The sequence below is a fragment of the Colias philodice genome, chromosome 13, assembly GCF_061535455.1.
Source record: "Colias philodice isolate Cphi_HAF_F1 chromosome 13, ilColPhil1 Martin Lab GWU primary, whole genome shotgun sequence".
NCBI lineage: Eukaryota > Metazoa > Arthropoda > Insecta > Lepidoptera > Pieridae > Colias > Colias philodice.
The window spans coordinates 1,495,050-1,518,263 of record NC_143098.1 but is presented as its reverse complement, the minus strand read 5'-3'; the positions used below and the strand labels follow the sequence as shown (position 1 = coordinate 1,518,263).

Genomic DNA, 23,214 nt, shown 5'->3' with positions numbered 1-23,214 from the left:
AGAAACAAAATAAAAAGTACACATGAATAGCAAGTAGGTATGAAATAATACGGCGTATTGCAAAATTGTCATCTCTTATATACTCATCAAATAGTAAATTACCATATCAACCGTATGTGTACATAAAGCTAAAAGAATCATCTCAATTTCTGACAGTTCAATGATACAAGGCGTGACGCGCACGCACCGCAGGACCGGAATAGATCACGCCTTGTGACGTCAATGATTATAGGTATATTTATTATTTCATATACAATTTTGCGGTGACCAAAACCCGCATCTTGAGTACTTGTGTAAGTGCGGTTTAAGTGTACTTAGGAATGGTCAAGCCATCCTCACATTTTTTTAGAATTTTTTTCATAGCATGAAGTATAGAGTATGGTAGAGAAAGAAAAATGTGGGAACACTGACCGTGATGGACATGGGAAGAAGGTCAAATTCAGCTAGTTAAAAATACATCTTTACAGATTTAAATTTACTATTTAACCGACTCTAAAAGCTAAAATCGTATCGAAGCGTCATTTTCATTGGGTTACCTTCAAAACCTTCTTTTTAAACGATCGGGATTGATATACTTTTAGTTTTGTTACTTAATGTTATTCTTAAGTGTAAATATTAAAATTTTATTCAACTTAAGTTACTCGAAAACAAAGGGCATTTATTGTATGTAATATAAACCCAACATCAACCGTTGAAAATTATCATTGTCAATTCAGATAAAGAATAAGTTTTTGTTCAAATTCTTTTGTTTCTTTACCTCATTTTCCACAGACATTTTCATTTAAAATATGCGCATACAGCAAATAATCAAGCCAAGTTAAAATCTAATTACGTCCACAGTTGTAACGCTTCCGTTGAATGACTTGGCTTCATCAACCCTTTTAGGGTTCCGCAATTCAATGGAAATCCACAATCAATATTTTTAATTATGGTCATTTTTTGGAATACTGAATGTGATATACGAGCACTGTGAAAGGGTGTGGTTGTGGGAAAGTGTTAATTCCGTTATGTATCAAGGGTTCGATTAATTATTAAGCGATAAGATTTTACTATTTGATCACTGTAACGAAAAAAAAAGGCAATTTCTATCAAATTTTTATAAAATATTGATAACTATTTACTAATAAGATTCGATTTAAACATAGATAACCTACGACAATACCTTACAATATGACGTAACTTATAATCAACTGATTACTTGGTCTTGAACTTTTGACATCTTTATGTGATTACAATAAAATATACTACTGATAGTTTCATTGAGATACCATGACGATATAGTTACGGATAAAAGCCGTTACATTGTATGTTAAATTATGCCTATGTTAACAGACGATTATAGTTTAAACCCTAGTTTAGTATCGGTTGAAACTGGCCTTAAATCTTACATTTTTGTATTGATGAATTAATATTGATATAAGTATTTTACTTTTCGTTTACATATTTAATCGTTTTTACTTTTTATTATAAATAGTAGGTATTACATACATTTTGAAAAAGACGGCCTCCTCATTTTTCCAACTCCTATATTTTTTCGCGATATCACCAATAATAAAATATATCAAGAACCGATAAGAAACAACTGTTTCTCTCATTCCTTACATTCAAGATGGCCTGTAATTGGCAAATAACCCACTGCCAAGGCCAGCTTATCTAGGAAATTTACTCGAGCACTAAATGAGACATGGTCGCCATTAATTAATGTTTAACATTTATACGAAAATAGAAATGTTACATTAATTTTATTAGAAGGTTAAATTAAACCTGAACGTATTTTGGTATTTTGAATTTTCTTATGATAATATTTTACAAATATTTAAAAAAAATTACAAAATTTTACTTAACTTTATAATCTTTGTTAAATAGTGGTAGTTTTAGTTAAATCGGCATAAATAAATCGAGTTAAAAATCCGTTAAAAAGTTCAACTCACACTTCATTTCTCAACTTCATCTTCAGTTAACAAAAACTTACAAAAAAAACATATAACTACATACATATATCGAAATGTTGACTTTTTGAATTAGGTAGTATAAAAATATGTACTACAAGCTACAAATTTGAACAAAAAATATAAAGCTAATTTCAAAAACTGGTATTTTATATTCATAATAGAAGTTTCCGCTCATCACATTGTACATTGTTTCATTCACAAAATAACCTCAAATGTTAGACCACGTGTCGCTATTTCATCATTAAAAGGCATTATGTAACATACCATTGATAAACGATTATAAACCATAGCTCATTGTATTACGATTCAACATTTAGTTCTAAGCAACAGATGAGATATAAATAGATATAATCTAAATACAATCACGTCTAGCCTCTGTCTGTACTGTTGTAAATTATGTGATAAATATATAGGACATAATATATTGATAGGGCTTCTTCGCACTGACGGTCAACAATATTTATTTTTTATTTGCAAATTAAAATAACATTTTTCATCTCGTTCCAAATTTAAAACTTAAAATGTAACGTTTGATTAATGTTCCGACTGTTCATTTTTACTTAATAAATAAAATACTAAGTATCATAAAAACTGGTTTTACATAATTTTAAGTAGATACCATTTAAGATTAATTAATCTTCATTATAAAAGCCAAAATCACTTAATTAAGTGTTAACGGGGTATTTCTAAGTTAGAGGATGTTGTAACATGATAAAAAACGTTACTGTGGTAAAATATATCCTGTTTCCTTATTTCTTTATTCTTTCTAGGTACTAACTTTGTTTTCCTTATTAAAATTATTTTTCTGTTGTAAATTGTAATGGAGAGTTTGTGATTAATGTGTTTTATTAATTAATTAAAAATTATCATAAAAATCTGAAATGAATAGAAGAGCTATCTATTACTTAAGTCACTTCTAAATGACACACTTGTAAGTTTTGTTGTAATATTTTTTTACAAAATATGAAAATCATGTAAGAAACAGATGCGTGCTACTTTAATCAAAGACAGCAACAGCAATAATAAAATAATTGAAATCAATAAATACCCTACGTGGTCGTCAAATAACTATAATACATAATAAATTTTGATTGATTGTTATGTAGAAGCGAAATGATATAAAGTATACCTACAGATTTATTTATAGTCAATGTTTTATTCATTGTTTAGTTTCATTCAATGTATGAATTAGTGCGTGAATACATTACATAATATTCAAACAACCTTATCATTACAATTTTAGGGATCTTTAAAATGTCGTAAATAGGCATTACAAGTCACTAAGTCAGAGGTATATCGACTATTGAATAAAACTCGATCCCATAATTTATTTTTATTTATATTACGCAACACGTTGCTAATAAATCTATACTAATCTATACTAATATTATAAAGCTGAAGAGTTTGTTTGTTTGTTTGTTTGAACGCGCTAATCTCGGGAACTACTGGTCCGATTTGAAAAATTCTTTCGGTGTTAGATAGCTCATTTATCGAGGAAGGCTATAGGCCATCATCACGCTACGGCCAACAGGAGTGGAGCCACGGGGGTGAAACCTTGCGGAGCAGCTAGTTAATAATATATTCTATCTTCTGTACCTCTACCTCTATACTAGGTACCTATATTTAACACGACGGAGATTTTTCAAGTTTTTTATTTCACTACACAATAAGCCTTTCCAGTAAAAACCATCAAATCACTATCCTCTCACGTGGTTTATAATAAATTCTAGTTTCGAGAAACACCGTCACACGCTGTGACCGAATACAATGGATCTTTGATCTGATGACCTTGACTCTTGGTTATCACTTCCTGTAATCCTGTTACTCTTAATGTGGTTAAATTATACCTGATTGGAGCTTGCATATAATTGCGAAAGCCGAAAGGTGATTAGAGTTACTGGAGATCAAATTATATTTAGTATCGATCCCGATTTAACCGACTTCAAAAAAGGGAGGTTCTCAATTCAGCCGGTATATTTTTGTAAGTAAAAATTATACCTGGCATGGACTATAACTTTATCTCTCTTTATAAGGATAGTCATCATGTATTTCTCTTTAAAAATACATTTAGAGTTATATTTAGCGCTTTTATTTTCAAGAATAGATACTATAATTGATTCTCAAACTACAATTATGAATTAATCAAGTTTTCAAACATTACCACAGAATATATATAATAGTATACCAATATAAATTAAAGTATAATTTCATTTAAAATACAGATAAAAATATGTCGGAAGATGTTTCATCTTTACAAGATTTTATCGTTTATTAGATAAGTGTGTACTGTGTATTTTATGAGTCAACGTTCTTCAATAATACTTAACGAGATTACATGGCTGACTTAATCATTGGTTTAATTGCGAAATATTATAAAAATTATTTTTTTTTCCTACCATATCGGTATAATTACATGACAGCTTACAATATGTTACGAAAGCAATTTAATAAAATTATTTTACTTGACCCCTCAGCTCCGCCAACAATAATTTTAGTTTCTATCAAAATTAGGTAGGTGCGTAAAATAAATTTTAGGAAGGTTTTCTTTTGCCTGCAAAAGAACCGCGTCATAAATAAAATATGAGAAAACTTAAGGCAACGACTATTATAATGCGATGTAGAGCCTTTATTGAGGAAAATATGTGAAATACATATTATAAATATGCGAATGAATACTATAATTTTAGTAGACGGTAGATTTTTATGCCTGATAGAATAGACATAGAGAGATGTAAAAAAAACAAATAAAACGATAAAAAGTTTTCCTGTTTCATTTGCTTAAAATTCATAACTCAATGTAACGTGAAAAACACTGTAAACGACGCATTGAATAGAAAACACTAAGCTGATATAGGTATGAATACCAAATACCAAAACCGATTGAAAAACAAGATTACGATCAGTTCTTGGAGTTTTTGAGCTTGCCAGATTCTCAGAATGAAAAAATACATTTATTCAATGTAGGTACCTAATCAATTTGTGTTGTATCCCGCAGAGATCATGAAACGAATGGTATTTTGTGAATTGCTTTTATATTTAAACAAATTAATCTATAATTCGTAGTATTAATAAGAAATTCATACACTAATTAAAAGTAGAGACAATTTTTTTAACGCATTTTTTTTCTTTGTAACTTTTTATAAAGCGAAATATATTTTTATTTTTAACATTTTTTCTGCAGTGTTAAGTAATCCTAATCTATGTTAATTTTGATTTTTAATCTATATCTATATAAATCTACTTTTGATATAATCTACAAATCAGCGCATCCAAGCCGAATAGTTTCATTAATACCGGAAAAAGTATTACGCGATAAGATATTATTATATTGCTGATAATCCGATAGCTTGCATTTAGAATTAGGCGAAAAAATCTATATTAAAAAAGCCGGTGTTTTCGGAAAAATATTAATAACAAGAAAATAAAATGAACGGTTGCCGATTATTTTAGGTATATTTTCCTGGTAAATTAATAATGTTGAATATATTATCATCTAGTTATGTTCCTTTTCCTTAAGTTAAACTTAGGTGTTAGGGGTGCGTACATAATGATTAGGTACACGCTATAATAATTAATATTGTTTAATTTTGTTTTAAATGGTTGACCTAAATTTTACAAAACATATAGGTATAAAATATTATTTTGTACTTAACAAAAAACAAAACGATATAGTATCAACTAGTTTTGAGTTTTAATGTTATTTGATTATTTTTTTAACTGGAGTAAGTAACCTATGATTACAGGTATCAATTAAAAATAATCTACGTACCTACTTAAGTACATTTTTTTTTACATTAGGTACTTAACTAAATCTTAACTCTGCATAATATGTAGGTATTAGCGATTCTAGACTCTACATTCGGTACCTATTCAAACTTCAGTCACATAGGTATTGCCTCATTTAAAAGTATAGCCTGTGGTATGTAGTATACCAATTACCATAGCATTAAATATTTTAATAAGAAAAAAAATATAACCTAAACCTACTAACACACTTTAAATTAATTGTAATTTAATTAACTACCTGATATGACCCAGTTAAATCTTAGATATAATTTACTCGTTAACAAAATGAAAATTGACCTACTTTACAGCGAAAAACTACAAACGCAGATAAAATGCTACAAATTTCATAATCCGAGATAAACGCCTACAATACTAACCTAACCTCTTAACCTATTGATAAACATTGAGATATCAAAGGTCGATTTACCTTTGTAAGTCTTGGGCCTCTGGTCCTCCAAGCCCGGCTGTTCCCATACCAACACGTGGTTACCGCGAGATCTCGATACCATTGTTAAAATTATAATTTAACTTAAAGAAAAAACAACGAAGATCGCGCACGTATTTCCCAAGTCCCAACCTTACGTGACGTTGGAGGGGTTCCCAACGGTTATGAATAAGGGTTTGTACATCGCGAGGGTTGTTTACGGACCGAAAATCTGTAAAATACTGGTGTAAAACTGTAAACGGCGCGCGGGTGAAACATGAGTTGTAAATAGAGGGACGCGCGGGCAAGGGGAGCGCACGCGTTCGCGCCGTGAGGTGACGTCACCGGCCGACGGCAGTTTTTACTGAAAACCGCCGATAGAACCGCTAGGTGATGGTTGCTTCAGCGAATTCTTATGCATTCACTTCACCTAGTAGGTATTTGCCCGTCGCGACATTTGAATTGTCAATAGGCGTGGATGCGGCAGTTTTCTGTGACCTCGGACTTTGAGTCATAAATTTAGTGGAGCATGTATAAAATCTGTGAGGATACAGTTTGTAGATGAATTGTTAACATACAGACAGAAGCCTCGTTACTTACTACTACGCACATGTTTAATTGTTATAATATGTATAATGTAACTCTACCTTGCTTCTCTTCTTGCTCTATGAAGTATTAAAAAAATAATTATAATATTATATGAATATAATATAATGTAATTTATTCATACAAAAAATGTATAAGATTATAAAAAGTTCTGTTGATTTTGTGTTTTAAGGCTTTGTCAGACAGGACGCGTACTTAGCGCGCGTCAGAGCGTTAAGTTGACGCCGCGATATGACGCTAAGATGTGTTCGCTACTACGCTACTACCATCGTAGAATACCGTCAAACAGAGCGCCGGCGCTAGCAGTACGCAACGCTCTGTCGCGGCGTTAGGACGCTTTAACGTCGGGTGTTGTATTTTTTTACAAATTTTATTTTAGCGTCGGAGTTAATAGGCGTAAAATAATAATAAAATACTGCATAATGACCGAAAATTTGATAGAATTGGTTAGAAAATATCCATGCTTATATAATACGAAGAATAGTTCATATAAACTATAAAGATATATCAATGAAGGCAAAATTGTGGGCACAAATCGGAGAAGAAATTAATGAAACTGGTAAGTAAAAAATTCTTCCGACTCCGGAGTCCGGAGTTAATATCGCTGTACCTTGTTTTGTTCGTAAGTAATAATTATGTAAACAACATGCAGCTTTAATAATATCAATTGCTGTGTCCTAACGCGCGCTAAAGCGTTCTGTTTGACGAAGCCTCGCGCGACGTTAAAACAGGACGCTGTAGCGCTACTACGCAGCGCTAAAATACGCGTCCTATCTGACAAAGCCTTTAAATTCTCAAAAAGTTTTGCATCGACAGAGGTCAAATTTCGGCCACATCAAAGATTGTTTATTGTCTATTTTTTGTAATTCCCCATGCAACCATAATAATATGCTATAGTGAAACTGCAGGCGGCGGCTCCGCCCGCGTTTTCAAAGGAAAACCCGCATAGTTCCCGTTCCCGTGGGATTTCCGGGATAAAACCTATCCTATGTGTTAATCCAAGTTACCCTCTTTATGTGTACTAAATTTCATTGTACTCGGTTCAGTAGTATTTGCGTGAAAGAGTAACAAACACACACATACACACACATCCAAACAAACTTTCGCATTTATAATATTAAGCATATATTAAGTGAGTTGGATGGATGGTGGCTTGTATTCTACAACTTCATTGTATTTTTTTTCGTTTCTCATTAAAAAAATAAATGCCTTGCCAGCAATTTTGAGAACAGGGAGTCAGGTGATATTCATATAGCACTCCTACCCTATATCTTTATGACTAAGCGTGACCTTGCCCTATAGAATAACCCGTTTCTTATGTTATAAATAAATATTATTTAATATACTCAATATTATTAGCTCGTAATTTAAATAATATCTATAATAAGTTAAATTTAGAAACGCGTAGTTAAGTATAATTACAATTTATAATAAATCTAGAAACCTGCACCCAATTTTGTGTAGATAGATTTTTCACAACTAGACTGTTGACATTTTAATGTTTGGATAGATAGAATAGAATCTTGCAAAATTATCATATCTTAGAAATGGCTCTATCGATTTGACAAAGATTTTCACCAGCAGATAACTCATATTATTTAAAATGCCTTATTTATTTGTTCTGTACATGAATAGATTTCTTATTCACTTCGAATAATAATGTACTTTATACCAAGTAGATATTATATTAAAAAGAATACATGAGTGATGAGAGTCGTGAAATACTTTAAAGATATTCTAGGTCAAATATTTTTGTACAGATCGTTAACATAACGAGTAACGACTATGAAAGAAAAATATCTAAAAGTAAAGCGTGGAACGACCACCCACAAGATGGACAGACGACCTGGGGCCTTAGACAAAGTAACAATTAAAAAACGATAGCGAAGTTAGAAAAGGCAAAAATGTATGGGATTGACATACGCCGCGTTAGATCACGTGGTCTATCTAATGTCAATCCCATACATTTTTCCTTTTCTAACTTCGTTATCGTTTTTTAATTGTTACTTTGTCTAAGGCCCCTGGTCCGAGTGGCAGGGAGCCGCTGGATGCAGGCCGCCGGTGACCGGTCGTACTGGAAATCCTTGAGGGAGGCCTTTGTCCAGCAGTGGACGTCCCACGGCTGAAACGAACGAACGAACGAACGAAATGTACCTATCCGTCATTGCTATACAAATCTAATGTCGTTTCTACAAAAGAACCTTTCAATTATTATCATTACATAATTATGTTAAATTTAAGTGACTTTATCATGTTTAGGATTAGCATTTTCCTTCTCAATATTAACAGAATCTGATCTGTTCTAGGGTAAATTGTATTTTTTTCATCTTTAAAAAATAAAAATAAAATATGAAGATTTTTAAATATGCTACGTATAAACATTTGCAAACACTATTATTAAAATATTTATTATCTGCATTATAGATTGTCACAGACTATTAAAAGTTACATCATCATTTTAGCTACTGTATGATTACTAAATGTTAAAAAACCTATCACGTATGTAACACTTATTTAAATAACAGAAAAATTAGGATAGCATTAAAGTTTAAACAAACAGAAGTGTCCTTTTGCGCAAATGACTAAGCCGTTTTACAAACATACGTTATCAATATTGCATTATCTGTTATCTGTTAAGATCGCTTCGTTTTTTGTATAACCTCTGTGATAACCGCTATACACTATAGTCTACTTACCCCATGTTCTGTCGTACATTAATATATTACGAAGGGAATTACTTATGTGCGTAATTTTCGCTAATCTATTATCTATACTTATTAGTATAAAGCTAATCTATACTAATACATATTATTATAAAGCTGAAGAGTTTGTTTGTTTGAACGCGCTAATCTCAGGAACATAATATAGCCTGTAGCCTTCCTCGATAAATGAGCTATCTAACACAGAAATAATTTTTCAAATCGGACCAGTAGTTCTCGAGATTAGCGCGTTCAAACAAACAAACAAACTCTTCAGCTTTATAATATTAGCACAGACTAATAATAATATACTACCGCGTATCATCACTACATAGTATAAAACAAAGTCGCTTTCCCTGTCCCTATGTCCCTATGTCCCTATATCCCTATGTCCCTTTGTACGCTTAAATCTTTGAAACTACGCAACGGATTTTGATGCGGTTTTTTTTAATAGATAGAGTGATTCAAGAGGAAGGTTTATATGTATAATAACATCCATCAAATAGTGGAGAAGTACTGTTATTTTTGAGGTTTCTAATGTGATGTCGTAAATAATTACATTTTTTCCGCTTAAATTGCAAACGCAGGCTGAACCCTACGAGTTTTATCAAAATAATGTACTAAGTATTGTACACATTGAAAAGGTCTACAGAAAAGTCCGCGATGGTATATGTCTATCTCTTATGGATAACCCACAATAACTTTTTTTTGTCATTTAACTACTTTTTACGTCAAATAATGGATTATTTTCGAAGCGATTTTAACCGATACAGCATTAATTCTTAACCAATTAAATACCTTGAATACATTGTTCATTTAATATAGATCTATATGGCCCTTTACACCGTATGATTTAAGTGAATATTTTCGAAGATATTACCTGAGATTTAAAAATTGCGGGACGTAGCGTTTGCGGCGGTACCGGCCGGCCGCCATTGCACCCGTGCGAAGCCGGGGCGGGTCGCTAGTATTAGTATAGATGAGAACTATAATGATCGCAACAGTAATTAATGTAAAAAAAAAAAAAATATTTAGAGGCAAATTTGCGTGGGTATATTCTATATGATATCTTTATTTATATACAGTACATATTTAGTGATTGGACAAGTTTTTTCTCTTCACTCAAACAATTCCTAATAAAAAATTTGGTAACAAAAAAATAATTTTCAATTCACAATTATTATAGTTATGTTGAAGTTAAAATAATTTATTAAACCAACAATGTTTCACATCAAACATCAAACATGGTACATCATCGAGTTAGAAAAAGTTCTAAAATATGGGGCCATTGAACTTTCAAGTTTTTGCGCGCTCTTTTGGCAAACTGTAATTTCATTATGTATCTAATGCCAATAATAACTAACTTCATTGATATGAATCATTTTGTATCAATATACCTTTCAACAGTCAATGTACCCGCCTACTTGATTATAATTAATGGTGATTGAATAATTTTATGTGTTCAAGTTGATAAACAAAAACATTATTATATAGATAGGCAAAGGTATGTTTAGTTGGCACTTTATTTACATAATATTTTAGATTTGTAATATTTGCCTTTCAAGTTTCAACTAACTACCTTTTTAAAAATAAAAGAAATACGAATCTTAAAAATAAATGTCTTTTAAGTTATGAATAATCACTACATAGTAATAAAACAAAGTCGATTTCCCTGTCCCTATGTCCCTATGTCCTTATGTCCCTATGTCCCTTTGTACGCTTAAATCTTTGAAACTACGCAACGGATTTTGATGCGGTTTTTTTTAATAGATAGAGTGATTCAAGAGGAAGGTTTATATGTATAATAACATCCATTAAATAGTGGAGAAGTACTGTTATTTTTGAGGTTTCTAAAGCGATGTCGTAAAAAATTACATTTTTTCCGCTTACATTGCAAACGCAGGCTTAACCCTACGAGTTTTATCAAAATAATGTACTAAGTATTATACACATTGAAAAGGTCTATAGAAAAGTCCGCGATGGTATATGTCTATCTCTTATAGATAACCCACAATAACATTTTTTTGTCATTTACTTTTTACGAAAAATAATGGCTAATTTTCGATGCGATTTTAACCAATACAGCATTAATCCTTAACCAATTAAATACCTTGAATACATTGTTCGTTTAATATAGATCTATATGGCCCTTTACACCGTATGATTTAAGTGAATATTTTCGAAGATATTACAGATTTAAAAAATTGCGGGACGTAGCGTTTGCGGCGGTACCGGCCGGCCGCCAGGCTATCTATACGAAGTCGGAGCGGGCCGCTATGTTTTTTTATACAACGTTCACAGTTTTTCTGTAGTGTATTTAGTATCAGCATTGCACCCGTGCGAAGCCGGGGCGGGTCGCTAGTTTATAATAAAAACATAGGAATATGCAGGCGCTGCACTTTAATTTAAAATTAAAAATAAGTTATGAATTATATTCACTAGCGACATCTATGTAAACAATAAGTAACGTATTTTATAATTCAGCGCCATCTTTTGAAGTAGACGTGAACGATTGTAACTTAAACGGAAGAAAAATAGTTCGTTCTAATGAAACAAGATGTCGCTCTACTAAAATATTAGTAATTTTAGATTTTCATTTCTTTTTAGTAAAAACACATCAATGTATCTTTCATAAGTTTTTCAAAACAAAACTAAAATTTATGTGTATGTTAAATGTATTTAATGTTTATCATTAATAATATACTACATATAATATCATTTATATAGAACGCACTGGCATGGCATGGCAGCCCGAAGATTAAGATTAATTTTTTTTTTCTATCCATTCCAAATTCAAAATCAGTGCAATGAAAATATTCCCTGATCCAAATACAATGAAGTTAACAGTTATCCTGATCCTAGTAATATATATTTCGTATTATTGACATTGTTTAAACAAATATCGTGCTACGGTGCAAGTACCTACTAAGTAGTCAGCTATCGACCTATGTACCCACCGCTAATTGCATTGGACACTGTGCAGGTATGAAACATTATACTTACAACTTGATAACTACCATAACATTATAATATCTGCCTATCTAATGATCTACTACCTACTAAGAAACATCGATAAATATTAAATATTCATCTTTCTGTGTAAGATACTAGTTTACAGTAACGTTAGCTACACAACCGTCACGAACTTAATTGTTTTTCTAGATAATTATGTTCATACCGAATAGCAGACACTACAATTTGCGAAATTACTAGTTACCGCGCAATGGAATAAAACCATCACATTAATATTATAATAAGTTCCGTTATAACAAAAACACACACATACATTATGTAGTAACTAGTAAGTAGTAAGTACGCTATAAAGTATCAAAAAAATTTCACCTAGATGCGCTACGTGGTTTCGCCCGGGAAAAGTCAAGAATTTTTATAGCTCATGTGTTATTACTTATTCTGATGTAAACCTTAAAGTATGTATCTATTAGCTTGTTATTACATACTGTAAGTGTATACCGAAAAGTTATATCAACAAAATCTAAAGGTTTTTAGTTTTTACGTCCATACATCCATCCTAAAAACTTTCGCATTTATAATATTAGTAGGATAGGCTTACAAAGTCTCGTCTCTGTGTATATTATGGCCTAGAATAAGATGGATAGATCTACCTAGGTTTGTCATATACCTCAATAATTAACAGGGCGCTAATAACTGAATTACCAGTATAAATAATATAATATGTACATAGTTTATCTTCAACACGTGAACGGAAAAAATATTTAAATCCTTATAACGTCAAGGAACAGAAAAATTAAAATAACATTAAAGTTGATACCTACCTTCTTCATTAGTATGAATAATAGCTATAATATGTGATCATATAGACCGTGCTCAGGTAATTAATAATTATAGATGTGGTTTTAACATTTACACATTTACTGTCAATTTCGTATATAACTATATATATAACTAGTGTAACGGAGTGATTAATAAAAAAATGTATACCTACTTACTTACTATTTAATTATATTTATCTAATTCTAATTTCATTAGTACAAAAGAAAAATATATATTTCACGGATTTAGTCCATAAATGATTTCCTAAATCCTAATAGACGGGTCCACACAGAACTAGCAGCCTCGCGAAGCGTTTTCCACGCGAGGCTTTTTAAAGTGAAACTTCTTTAGGCGTGCTGAAAGTAAAATTTCAAGGACGCGTCATGGCAATACTATCACGTCATGAAGAATGCAACGATTTTGGTATCTTTGAATTTTGCCAAAGAACTTCCTGAGACACACACATACGCTCTTTTTTTCCATATAAACATGGCTCGGTCAAGGTCGCACTCCCTTAGAGTAGGTAGGTACATATATTCTATGGTCAAGAAAAACAGCGCATGCGGCGATTTCCTCGGCCGAGCCACGTCAACATAGAGAGGAGCTGTTCGTTCTCAGAGGATCCGCCTAATAAAAAAGAATCAATAATTAAAATCAACACAGCTATTCGTAATAAAACACTGTAAAATCAACAAATTCTTTGTCGTGTATGACAGCTAATATTTGTTAAACATTTTTTGTTAACTTCGTAAATTCGACCATATCTAATATTGTCATGTTACTAAAAAAATTACAGAGGGTAAAAAAATAGTAGTTAAACAAACTAATATTGAAGTGTGTTAGGACTTGATTACGTCAATAATCATAATGTTAGGATCTACATAAGTGGTAACTTAGTAAAAATTTTTTTTTTCATCAACACGCATTTTTAAAAGCTAATTAAGATTTAAGAATCTATTATTTTTATGTTCTAAGATATTTTTGTAAGTTTTTTAGGTCTTCCATCGTTTGGTTTAAGAATAAATCCCTATTCCTTTAGTCAGGGTATCACGCCTGAACGGCTCTACAGATTTCGCTAGTTCTAAAGATTGTGAAAGGAGAATTTTATAACACTACCTGTACCTATAGTTATGTGTTTCGGTATAAATATATTATAATAATATGTATGTCCGCCAAACGAGCGGAGATCTAACCGCCGACATCCGTTCAAACTGCGTTTATTTAATTTGACAGGATACGGTCGCGTGACACAGGTACCCCAAATCTAGATCCTTCCAGAAGCCTTGTATGACCTATTTGTGTTAATATTGCAATATTTATACATATATCAAGATGCCTCTAGATATTATAAGTATAAAAATATTTGAGTCGCGATTTACTACGTATTTATTATCAAGTCTCTCAGATTGCCCAATATAAATTTAAGTACTTATACAAAATTTTGTTTTAAAATATTTGTTCGGGCTGATCTCGTAAACGAGTAAAGATTTTGATTTCCTTTCTAACCTAACTACCGCACAGTAAACTAATGTTAACAAACTAATTAGAAAAAGAGTAACTTTATCTAGATAATTTATCATCATATTTGGCAATAAAATCCTCATCTACCACAGACAACGTCATGGGCGTCAGCTAGTCATATGTACAAGCAATTCACATAACTGCAAAGCATTAATCTCACGTTTCCGTAACAATACCTACATGGCAGGATACATGACGCCTCTTCGCCTGTATGTTGCAGTCACTTCTTGTAAAGAAATCTATTGTTTTACTACAACAAAACCTTTCTTGGGTATTCTGAGATATCTTTTTGAATACCTACCTATGTAGATGACTATATTTTGTGAAAGAAATTTTGAAATAAGTTTGGCACAAAATATTGCTAAAAATGCAGAGATCCAATAAGATTTCTAAAATATTAAAAAAAATGAGGACGTAGGTAAAATTTAAATTAAATAATTATTTCGCTGTGTTGATGCTTATTCTGATAATATCATTGGCGAAAACAAGTAAAATAAAATAAAGATCATAAAAACTAATTATTGCGATATAAATACTAACAAAAGTACTTACTTGTTATCGTTTTAAATTATTGTCATGATCGTTACTGTACAATATTACCTTGCTTTAGGTACTCTGATGCTTCATTCGAGGGAAAAAATAATTCTATGTACAAATAATCAAGCAAGCAAGAGCTGGCTTAAAACGCATAATTTTTTAATAATTATTTAAGTATGTTATATACGCGGAAAATAGCTTAGTTGTAATTAAAACTATTTAATTAATAAAACATTCGAGGTAATATTTTATTCACTATATTTTTTTATTCAATGACCGTTACTAGCCGTAACATGTACGTCGTATATAGCAAATTATATATTAGCGACACTTGTTATGTAGGTCGATCCATTGTCGAGCACTTGAGCTGTTACTTGTGGAATAATCCAGCAAATAATGATTAAGGTATTTAACAAATATCCTACGAGATTAACGCAAAAGACTTAATTTTTCTAAGCCTTACTACTTGAGTATGAAAATTACTCTTGAGGCCTAACCATGTGCTAACCATTAGTTAAGATCCTACATAATATACTGTACTGTTTAAATATGTGAAATATCTATGTAATGTGTAAATAAAATAATAATAGTTTAAAAAAACTAAAAAACACGCTTTTTATACAAAACCGAACTAAAAATTAGAAAATTTTATCAAATTAGTGTATTGTCATCGGTCCTCAATAAATACAAAGTTTGAACGAAATCTAAGTGGGTCAAAATCGCGCCCAAAGAAGTCGGTTACAAACATATTCTGTGATCTGTGGTTACAAACATACAGGTGAAGCTAATATAAAGCGTGTAAAAAGACGTGTGGCACTCGGGGACTGCCGAGTGCCGCGGTAAAGCTATTGCATAGCATGCCTTCAAGCCACATCTCCGAGCCCGTCGGAGTGGGGAGCGTGAGGTTTTTTCGTTACGGAATTTCTCGATTCGGTCCCCGCGCTCAAGGCCCGCGATAGAAGCAATGCAATAGCATAATAAAACAACATACTTTGACAGTTATGCAACAGAGTTTATTGCAAGAAAATAGGCATAGTTGAAATAGTTTTTCCTCGTTCAATGTTATCCCTTCAATAAGACAGAGATTTATCATAGAACATATTTACATCTTACATTTTAGAAAAATACCATATATCACTAGCTATGTTGAAGTGCATTAAAATAAATAAGTGAGTAATTAATAGGAGGCGAAATGCCATACCTACTCCTGACAAAAATTCCAGAAAAACTTCGCATGAAAATTCGCACGCGTATAATAAAGCGCGACGTCTGCGTCTCTAATCGAAATAAGTAATATATTTATTATGGTTTATTTTAACTACCTTTGACCATGATATAGATATCTTAAATCTAACAAGAAAATGGGTAGAACCACCAGGTAGAACTGATGATTGACAAAATGAACTGTTCATTTTATCAAAATACCTTCTAAGTATGTAAATAATAAGACCTAACGGCCATATCATATAGCCTATATTAGAGCTAATATAAAACCAATACACGTAACTAATAGCCATAGGCATGTGACACACTTCTTGATTTGTAGGATGTATAATGTATATGTTAATTTAACGTTGAGATTTACGATGGTAATAAAAGCGATCCTTTTAAGGCCATTAAAGAAGATAATGAATTCATGTTAGTTGCTCAGAATCTTATACTTATTGCTCATTTCTTTAAGCTGCCACTGAAATGTAGTACATAATATATTGTGTCAGTTATTTAAGTGCTTTGTAATTGACCTACTGCCGGGGAAAATATACCTCTTGATACTATATTATAGTAGTATATTATAGTATCAACTATCAAGAGGTATATTTTCCCCGGCAGTAGGTCAATTACAAAGCACTTAAATAACTGACACAATATAGGCAGTGGTCACTAACTTTTCCATGTATTTTAGGTTCGTAATACGGGACTGATTATTAGGTATGACAGTATATCAGATATTGACATTATTCCTAAAAGTCCCAACATCACTAAGCTACAATCAAGTCTAGATTTTCGTCACGTTTACGCATTACAGTGGTCCGTGCAAACACTATGACCTCACTACGGAATTATTCCACAGTCACTGCCATTACATTTATATTAATCTGAGCCGAAATGCGTTCTAATCACGCTATTTTTGTAGATCAACGTCCTTGGAACGCCCTTTTTGGCATATTTCAGGTGATTTTAGCGTGTAAATTTAGCAAGTTTTTTTATGGTATTCGTACCTCCTAGTTCGGTGTTGTCGCATTTATAAGACAAAATACCCTTTTAGATCAATTAAGTGCTAATATAACAATTGCTTCTACTTCAAACTGTACCGATGACGAAAAAATATAAATGTCATCATGATATAAAAGGGATATTATTTCATCCCCTTTGCTGCCGTGCAAGATGGTGCAAATATAGGGCATAAGTCTGTTTGTATATAGACATTAATATTTTATTGTTTTATTGCAAATGTTCACTAGTTATAAATACACAATTAAAATGCAGCGGTTTAGATCTTTTGACTATTTCACCATTTAACTTGGAATAAGAATCAATCACAACATCTTCCAATTATTATTTCAATGTTTATTTAAACAAATTGAATGTTTCTCCTATTTGTGAGACAATAATCAATTTTCCATTTATACACGGGTAGATTACATTGATACATAAAACATAATATCGCATAAAACACGTTGAGAACAAAAGGAAATAAAATATCAATATCGAGTCGTAAAAAATTTAATTTAACATAAAAATGCGGTAGGCGGTAAACCATTTATCGTTCGCATAATAGTAGTTTTTTATTTTTCACACATGAGAATGGTATTTACTGAATTAGATTAATTATTTCCTTGTTAAATTTTTCGATGACAGATTAGCGCAGAAGGTGTTTGAAATTCTACACGAGATTCAATTTATAATAATAAATAATTCATATTCTAGTGATTCGCGTATAAATCATATAATAACAAATACTCGTTTCTATAGTTTATTGTAAAAAAAAACAATTCCTTCATAAATCATAACACATTTAACTTACGGATCTAGCCACCATTGTAACATCAGCAAACACTTACCTGAAAAAAGAAAAATACATTTAATATATTGTTTTATTTAATAATAAGGATTTTAAGATATCTAGAATAGGATCCACTCTTCTCATGCCCCGAAAAAGAACAACGAATTTTCCCAACGTTCGCGCGAACGCGCGATTAAAGTTTTCTATAGAAAGTGATGTGTGTAATAAAAGTGTATTATTATATCTTTGCAAATCTACATATAGCAATGGGGTATTTATAAAAATAGCTTCATTATAACACGAGATCACGTCGAGGTGTACAATGCAGCACTTATGTTGGCCCCTATTAGATGACGCTTTTCCTGTGGAATCGTAGGTTCAATTGCACGACGCAGTTAGGGCTGACGAATTTATTTCATTTTTATTGAAAGATTATAAGTTTAAGACACTAGAACGTCAAGTTACGTACCTTTTAAATTACGGACGACGTGGTTGGCGCAGTGGTAAAGTAACTGCCTACTGAGCCGACGGTCCCGGGTTCGATCCCCGGTCAGGGCAAATATTTGTGTGATGAACTCAATTATTTGTTCTTGGGTCTGGGTGTTATTATCTATATATGTATTTATTAAATATTATATTTATCGTCGCCTAGTACCCACAACACAAGCCTTAATTGAGCTTACTGTGGGACTAGGTCGATTTGTGTAATAATGTCCTATAATATTTATTTATTTATTATTTATTATTTATTTTAACTATTTAGTAATCGATGCTAGAAGTAATATCTCATTTGAGATTCGTATAGTTTTAGTTCAAACAACTTTAGAAAGGAGACATTAAGATATAGTAAGAATGGTACCTAACATTTGTTGGTATAGGTAATCTTTTAGTAACTACTTCTGCATCATTTCATTCAAAACTAAACCAAAGATTATTGTTTTGGGCATCAGGTATGTGTTGTTGTTTACGACTGTACAAGGGTCTTGAACTCGGTATTTTGGCAAAACCCCTTACAAACTTTATTGAAATTGTTTATATTAATTTATAATATTGATTAATATACACCTTATAAAATGCACAATAATTATAATTGAACAATATAAACCGCTCTTTTCAGGATGGTCGGTAGAGGTTCAATGCGTTATATGCAACCCTAGATATTTAAACAAACCTAGGATTTCCATATTCTAATACTTATTTACTACTTATTTATATTATCTGTGCTAACTACTAAATCACACGGACAAAGCAACGACTATAATTAGTTAAAGTTGCACACATCCGCAGCCAGTACTCAGAAATCATTAACTAGATTTTTCGCAATAAAATAAATATGCATAAAGCCATAAACAATATTAAATTTAAGTAAAAGTAACGCTCTAACTAAATAAAATATTAGATCATACTTTCCAGAACACGTTTATTTTTTATACCGTATAAATAAGGCATTTACAGACTGTGCGTCTTTTAAAATACATAATATATTGATTATTTAATTTTTGTTATGAATGCGGTTAGATTTTTGTATATTGTGTACTACACAATGTGTAGTAACAGATTATTTAACGGTAGTATTAACATAGACTAAAAAAATAAGGGATGAGAATAATAAAATAATAATGATCATATCTATAGATACAAATAACGAAAGAGGGCAATTAGTATTATTTTCGTATTAAATTTAATTATTTAAAATAATCCATGGATATTGCTTTTATTTATGTATTACTAGCGACCCGCCCCGGCTTCGCACGGGTGCAATGCTGATACTAAATACACTACAGAAAAACTTTTAACGTTGTATATAAAAACATAGCGGCCCGGCCGCGGCCGGCCGGTATCGCCGCAAACGGTACGCCCCGCAATTTTTAGGGTTCCGTAGCCAAAATGGCAAAAACGGAACCCTTATAGTTTCGTCATGTCCGTCTGTCCGTCTGTCCGTCTGTCCGTCTGTCACAGCCGATTTACTCGGAAACTATAAGTACTACAGTGATGAAATTTGATGGGAATATGTGTTGTATGAACCGCTACAAAAATATGACACTAAATAGTAAAAAAAAGAATTGGGGGTGGGGCCCCCCATACATGTAACTGAGGGATGAAATTTTTTTTTTCGATGTACATACCCGTGTGGGGTATCAATGGAAAGGTCTTTTAAAATGATATAAAGTTTTCTAAAAAACATTTTTCTTAAAGTGAACGGTTTTTGAGATATCAGCTCTCAAAGTCGTAAAAAGTATGTCCCCCCCCCTCTATTTTTATAACTACGGGGTATAAAATTCTAAAAAAAATAGAGGTGATGCATGCTAATTAACTCTTTCAACGATTTTTGGTTTGATCAAAGTATCTCTTATAGTTTTTGAGATAGGTTGATTTAACTGTAATTTATTATATTTGCTGCTACGGAACCCTTTGTGCGCGAGCCCGACTCGCACTTGGCCGGTTTTTTAAATCTGTAATATCTTCGAAAATATTCACTTAAATCATACGGTGTAAAGGGCCATATAGATCTATATTAAATGAACAATGTATTCAAGGTATTTAATTGGTTAAGGATTAATGCTGTATTGGTTAAAATCGCTTCGAAAATTAGCCATTATTTGTCGTAAAAAGTAAATGACAAAAAAAAGTTATTTTGGGTTATCCATAAGAGATAGACATATGCCATCGCGGACTTTTCTGTAGACCTTTTCAATGTGTACAATACTTAGTACATTATTTTGATAAAAGTCGTAGGGTTCAGCCTGCGTTTGCAATGTAAGCGGATAAAATGTAATTATTTACGACATCACATTAGAAACCTCAAAAATAACAGTACTTCTCCACTATTTAATGGATGTTATTATACATATAAACCTTCCTCTTGAATCACTCTATCTATTTAAAAAAAACGCATCAAAATCCGTTGCGTAGTTTCAAAGATTTAAGCGTACAAAGGGACATAGGGACATATGGACATAGGGAAATAGGGACAGAGAATGCGACTTTGTTTTATACTATGTAGTGAAGTACATAAAACAAGGGAAAACAGAAAAATACATTGACACATATTTGATGTACTATCGTCTTTAAATGTAGCTTATGTTTTATCTTTAACTAATAAACATCGCTTTTCTAGCAAATCCTAAATACATTAATTTCCTTGCGACTATAATGCGACTAGTCGCAGTTCAGCACAAAGCCATTTCATCGAATTTAGATAAAAGCCGAATCGAATCGACAACCTTGCGGTACGCTACTGAAAAAAATACGATTAAACCTTCACCGGTCACTGATTATGTAGATTTACTAGTGCAGTATAAACAATTGCGACTAATGAAATTGTTATGTATTTACTTTTTTGATGTTTTGCAAAAAAAAATCAAGGTTGTTCAGGAAAAAAAATATGTTACAGAAATTTGCATGGCATTTTTCACTTCCTGCTTTTACAAGGAGGCTATGAGGCTTCAGGCTTCATCTATCTTATTATTCAAATTCATTCGAATCCATTCAGCGCTTCCGATGCGATAACGTAATAGGTAGGCAAAGTTACTTTTGCACCTATAAGTTTTCTTTTATTTACAAATGTAACCGGAAAATTATGGAAAATAACAAGTTCATTCACTGGTGACATCGCGTAAGATAATGTGCTAATTTCTGTTACCATAATAAAATAACTCAGCCGTGATTTTTTGTATATTTTTTTATTATATTCTTTTCTATATATGTCATGTAAATATTAGACCCAATTATCTTAGTTTCAAGGGTGTACCTTGGAGTAATAGGAAGGAAGATTAAAAAATAAACTTGACCTTAAATAAAATTTATGGTTTCGTGGTTTACATTGTCTTCTAATTGTGATGTTTAAAAGAATGTATTTATTTAGAGGGTTTACTTTTGTCATATCTTTAATTTAATTATCTATTTTTCTATGATTGAAAAAATTAATTCATATATTTTTATATCTTTATTATTACTTATAACATTTTTGTTTCAAAATTAATATCCTGTTAAAAATGATATTTCTAAAGAGAAATAATAAAATACTAAAATGGTCTTAAAATTATAAATATTTCCAAAAAAATATTTCTTAATCTAGTCAATAGACTGCAAATAATACCTATAGCACATTTTATTACAGTGTAGACTGTAATAGATAATAAAGTGATTGATTATCCATACAATTTCAATTTTCCCCATCACCTAAAGCTATTGTAATCATCCTAACTTGCGACCAAGAATTAAACATTTAACAGGTTCAAGCTAATCCACTTTGAACCGCTTTTAATGAAATGTAAATATTTAATAATTTATTCTACACGAATTTACTTCCCATTTAAAATTATCGTGAAGGCTTTTCGTGATAACTTCAAAAGTAGATTTCTGAAAAATTTAACTGTGTTATGAGACATGAGTGTAATATGACATTTTTGTAAAGTATTACCAGAATATAAAATCATGTCGAAAAGTCAGAATCAGGATAGTCAAAGTTCTAGAAGACCCATCATACAAAATCATAATCCGTAGATATAGTAGTTTTATCATCCCCAATAGAGGTTGGGGAGTTGCATAGAAAAAATAATAGTGTATGACCGAATTTCCACTATGGCAAAAATTGTTGTCAATAAATGTTTGTCACGTGTACCATGTGCATAGCGATACCATTTTTTATGCTAATTAAAGACTTGAATCACTTTTCTTAGAACTAGTTTACCGTAATGAACAGCCAGTATTTAAGTATTTATCATATGACGCATAGCCATTGTTACGGTGATATATAAAAATCAAACAGTTTTGTCTGTTTACACGTGCTTCACGAGTGATCTGCAGACCTACGGTAAATATTTGTATGCGGTTATGAGATGCGGATGTTTATTTATATAATGTTTGGATAAAAAATATCCTATTACACAT

The 23,214-nt window shown here is 31.6% G+C and overlaps 1 protein-coding gene across 2 annotated transcripts in view; it reads right to left on the bottom strand.

Annotated features, from left to right (window-relative positions):
- Positions 1-23,214, bottom strand: part of Picot (putative inorganic phosphate cotransporter protein picot) — a 57,237-nt gene that overhangs the window by 15,281 nt on the left and 18,742 nt on the right. The window contains exon 1 of one of the 2 annotated variants that reach the window (XM_089702153.1): positions 6,166-6,420. The exons of the other annotated variant lie outside the window; for it this stretch is intronic. Within the exon in view, the coding sequence (XP_089558279.1) occupies positions 6,166-6,247 (82 nt within the window). The 5' untranslated portion in view covers positions 6,248-6,420. Of the gene's footprint in view, positions 1-6,165; positions 6,421-23,214 lie in introns of those variants that run through there. 2 annotated transcript variants of the gene reach the window in all.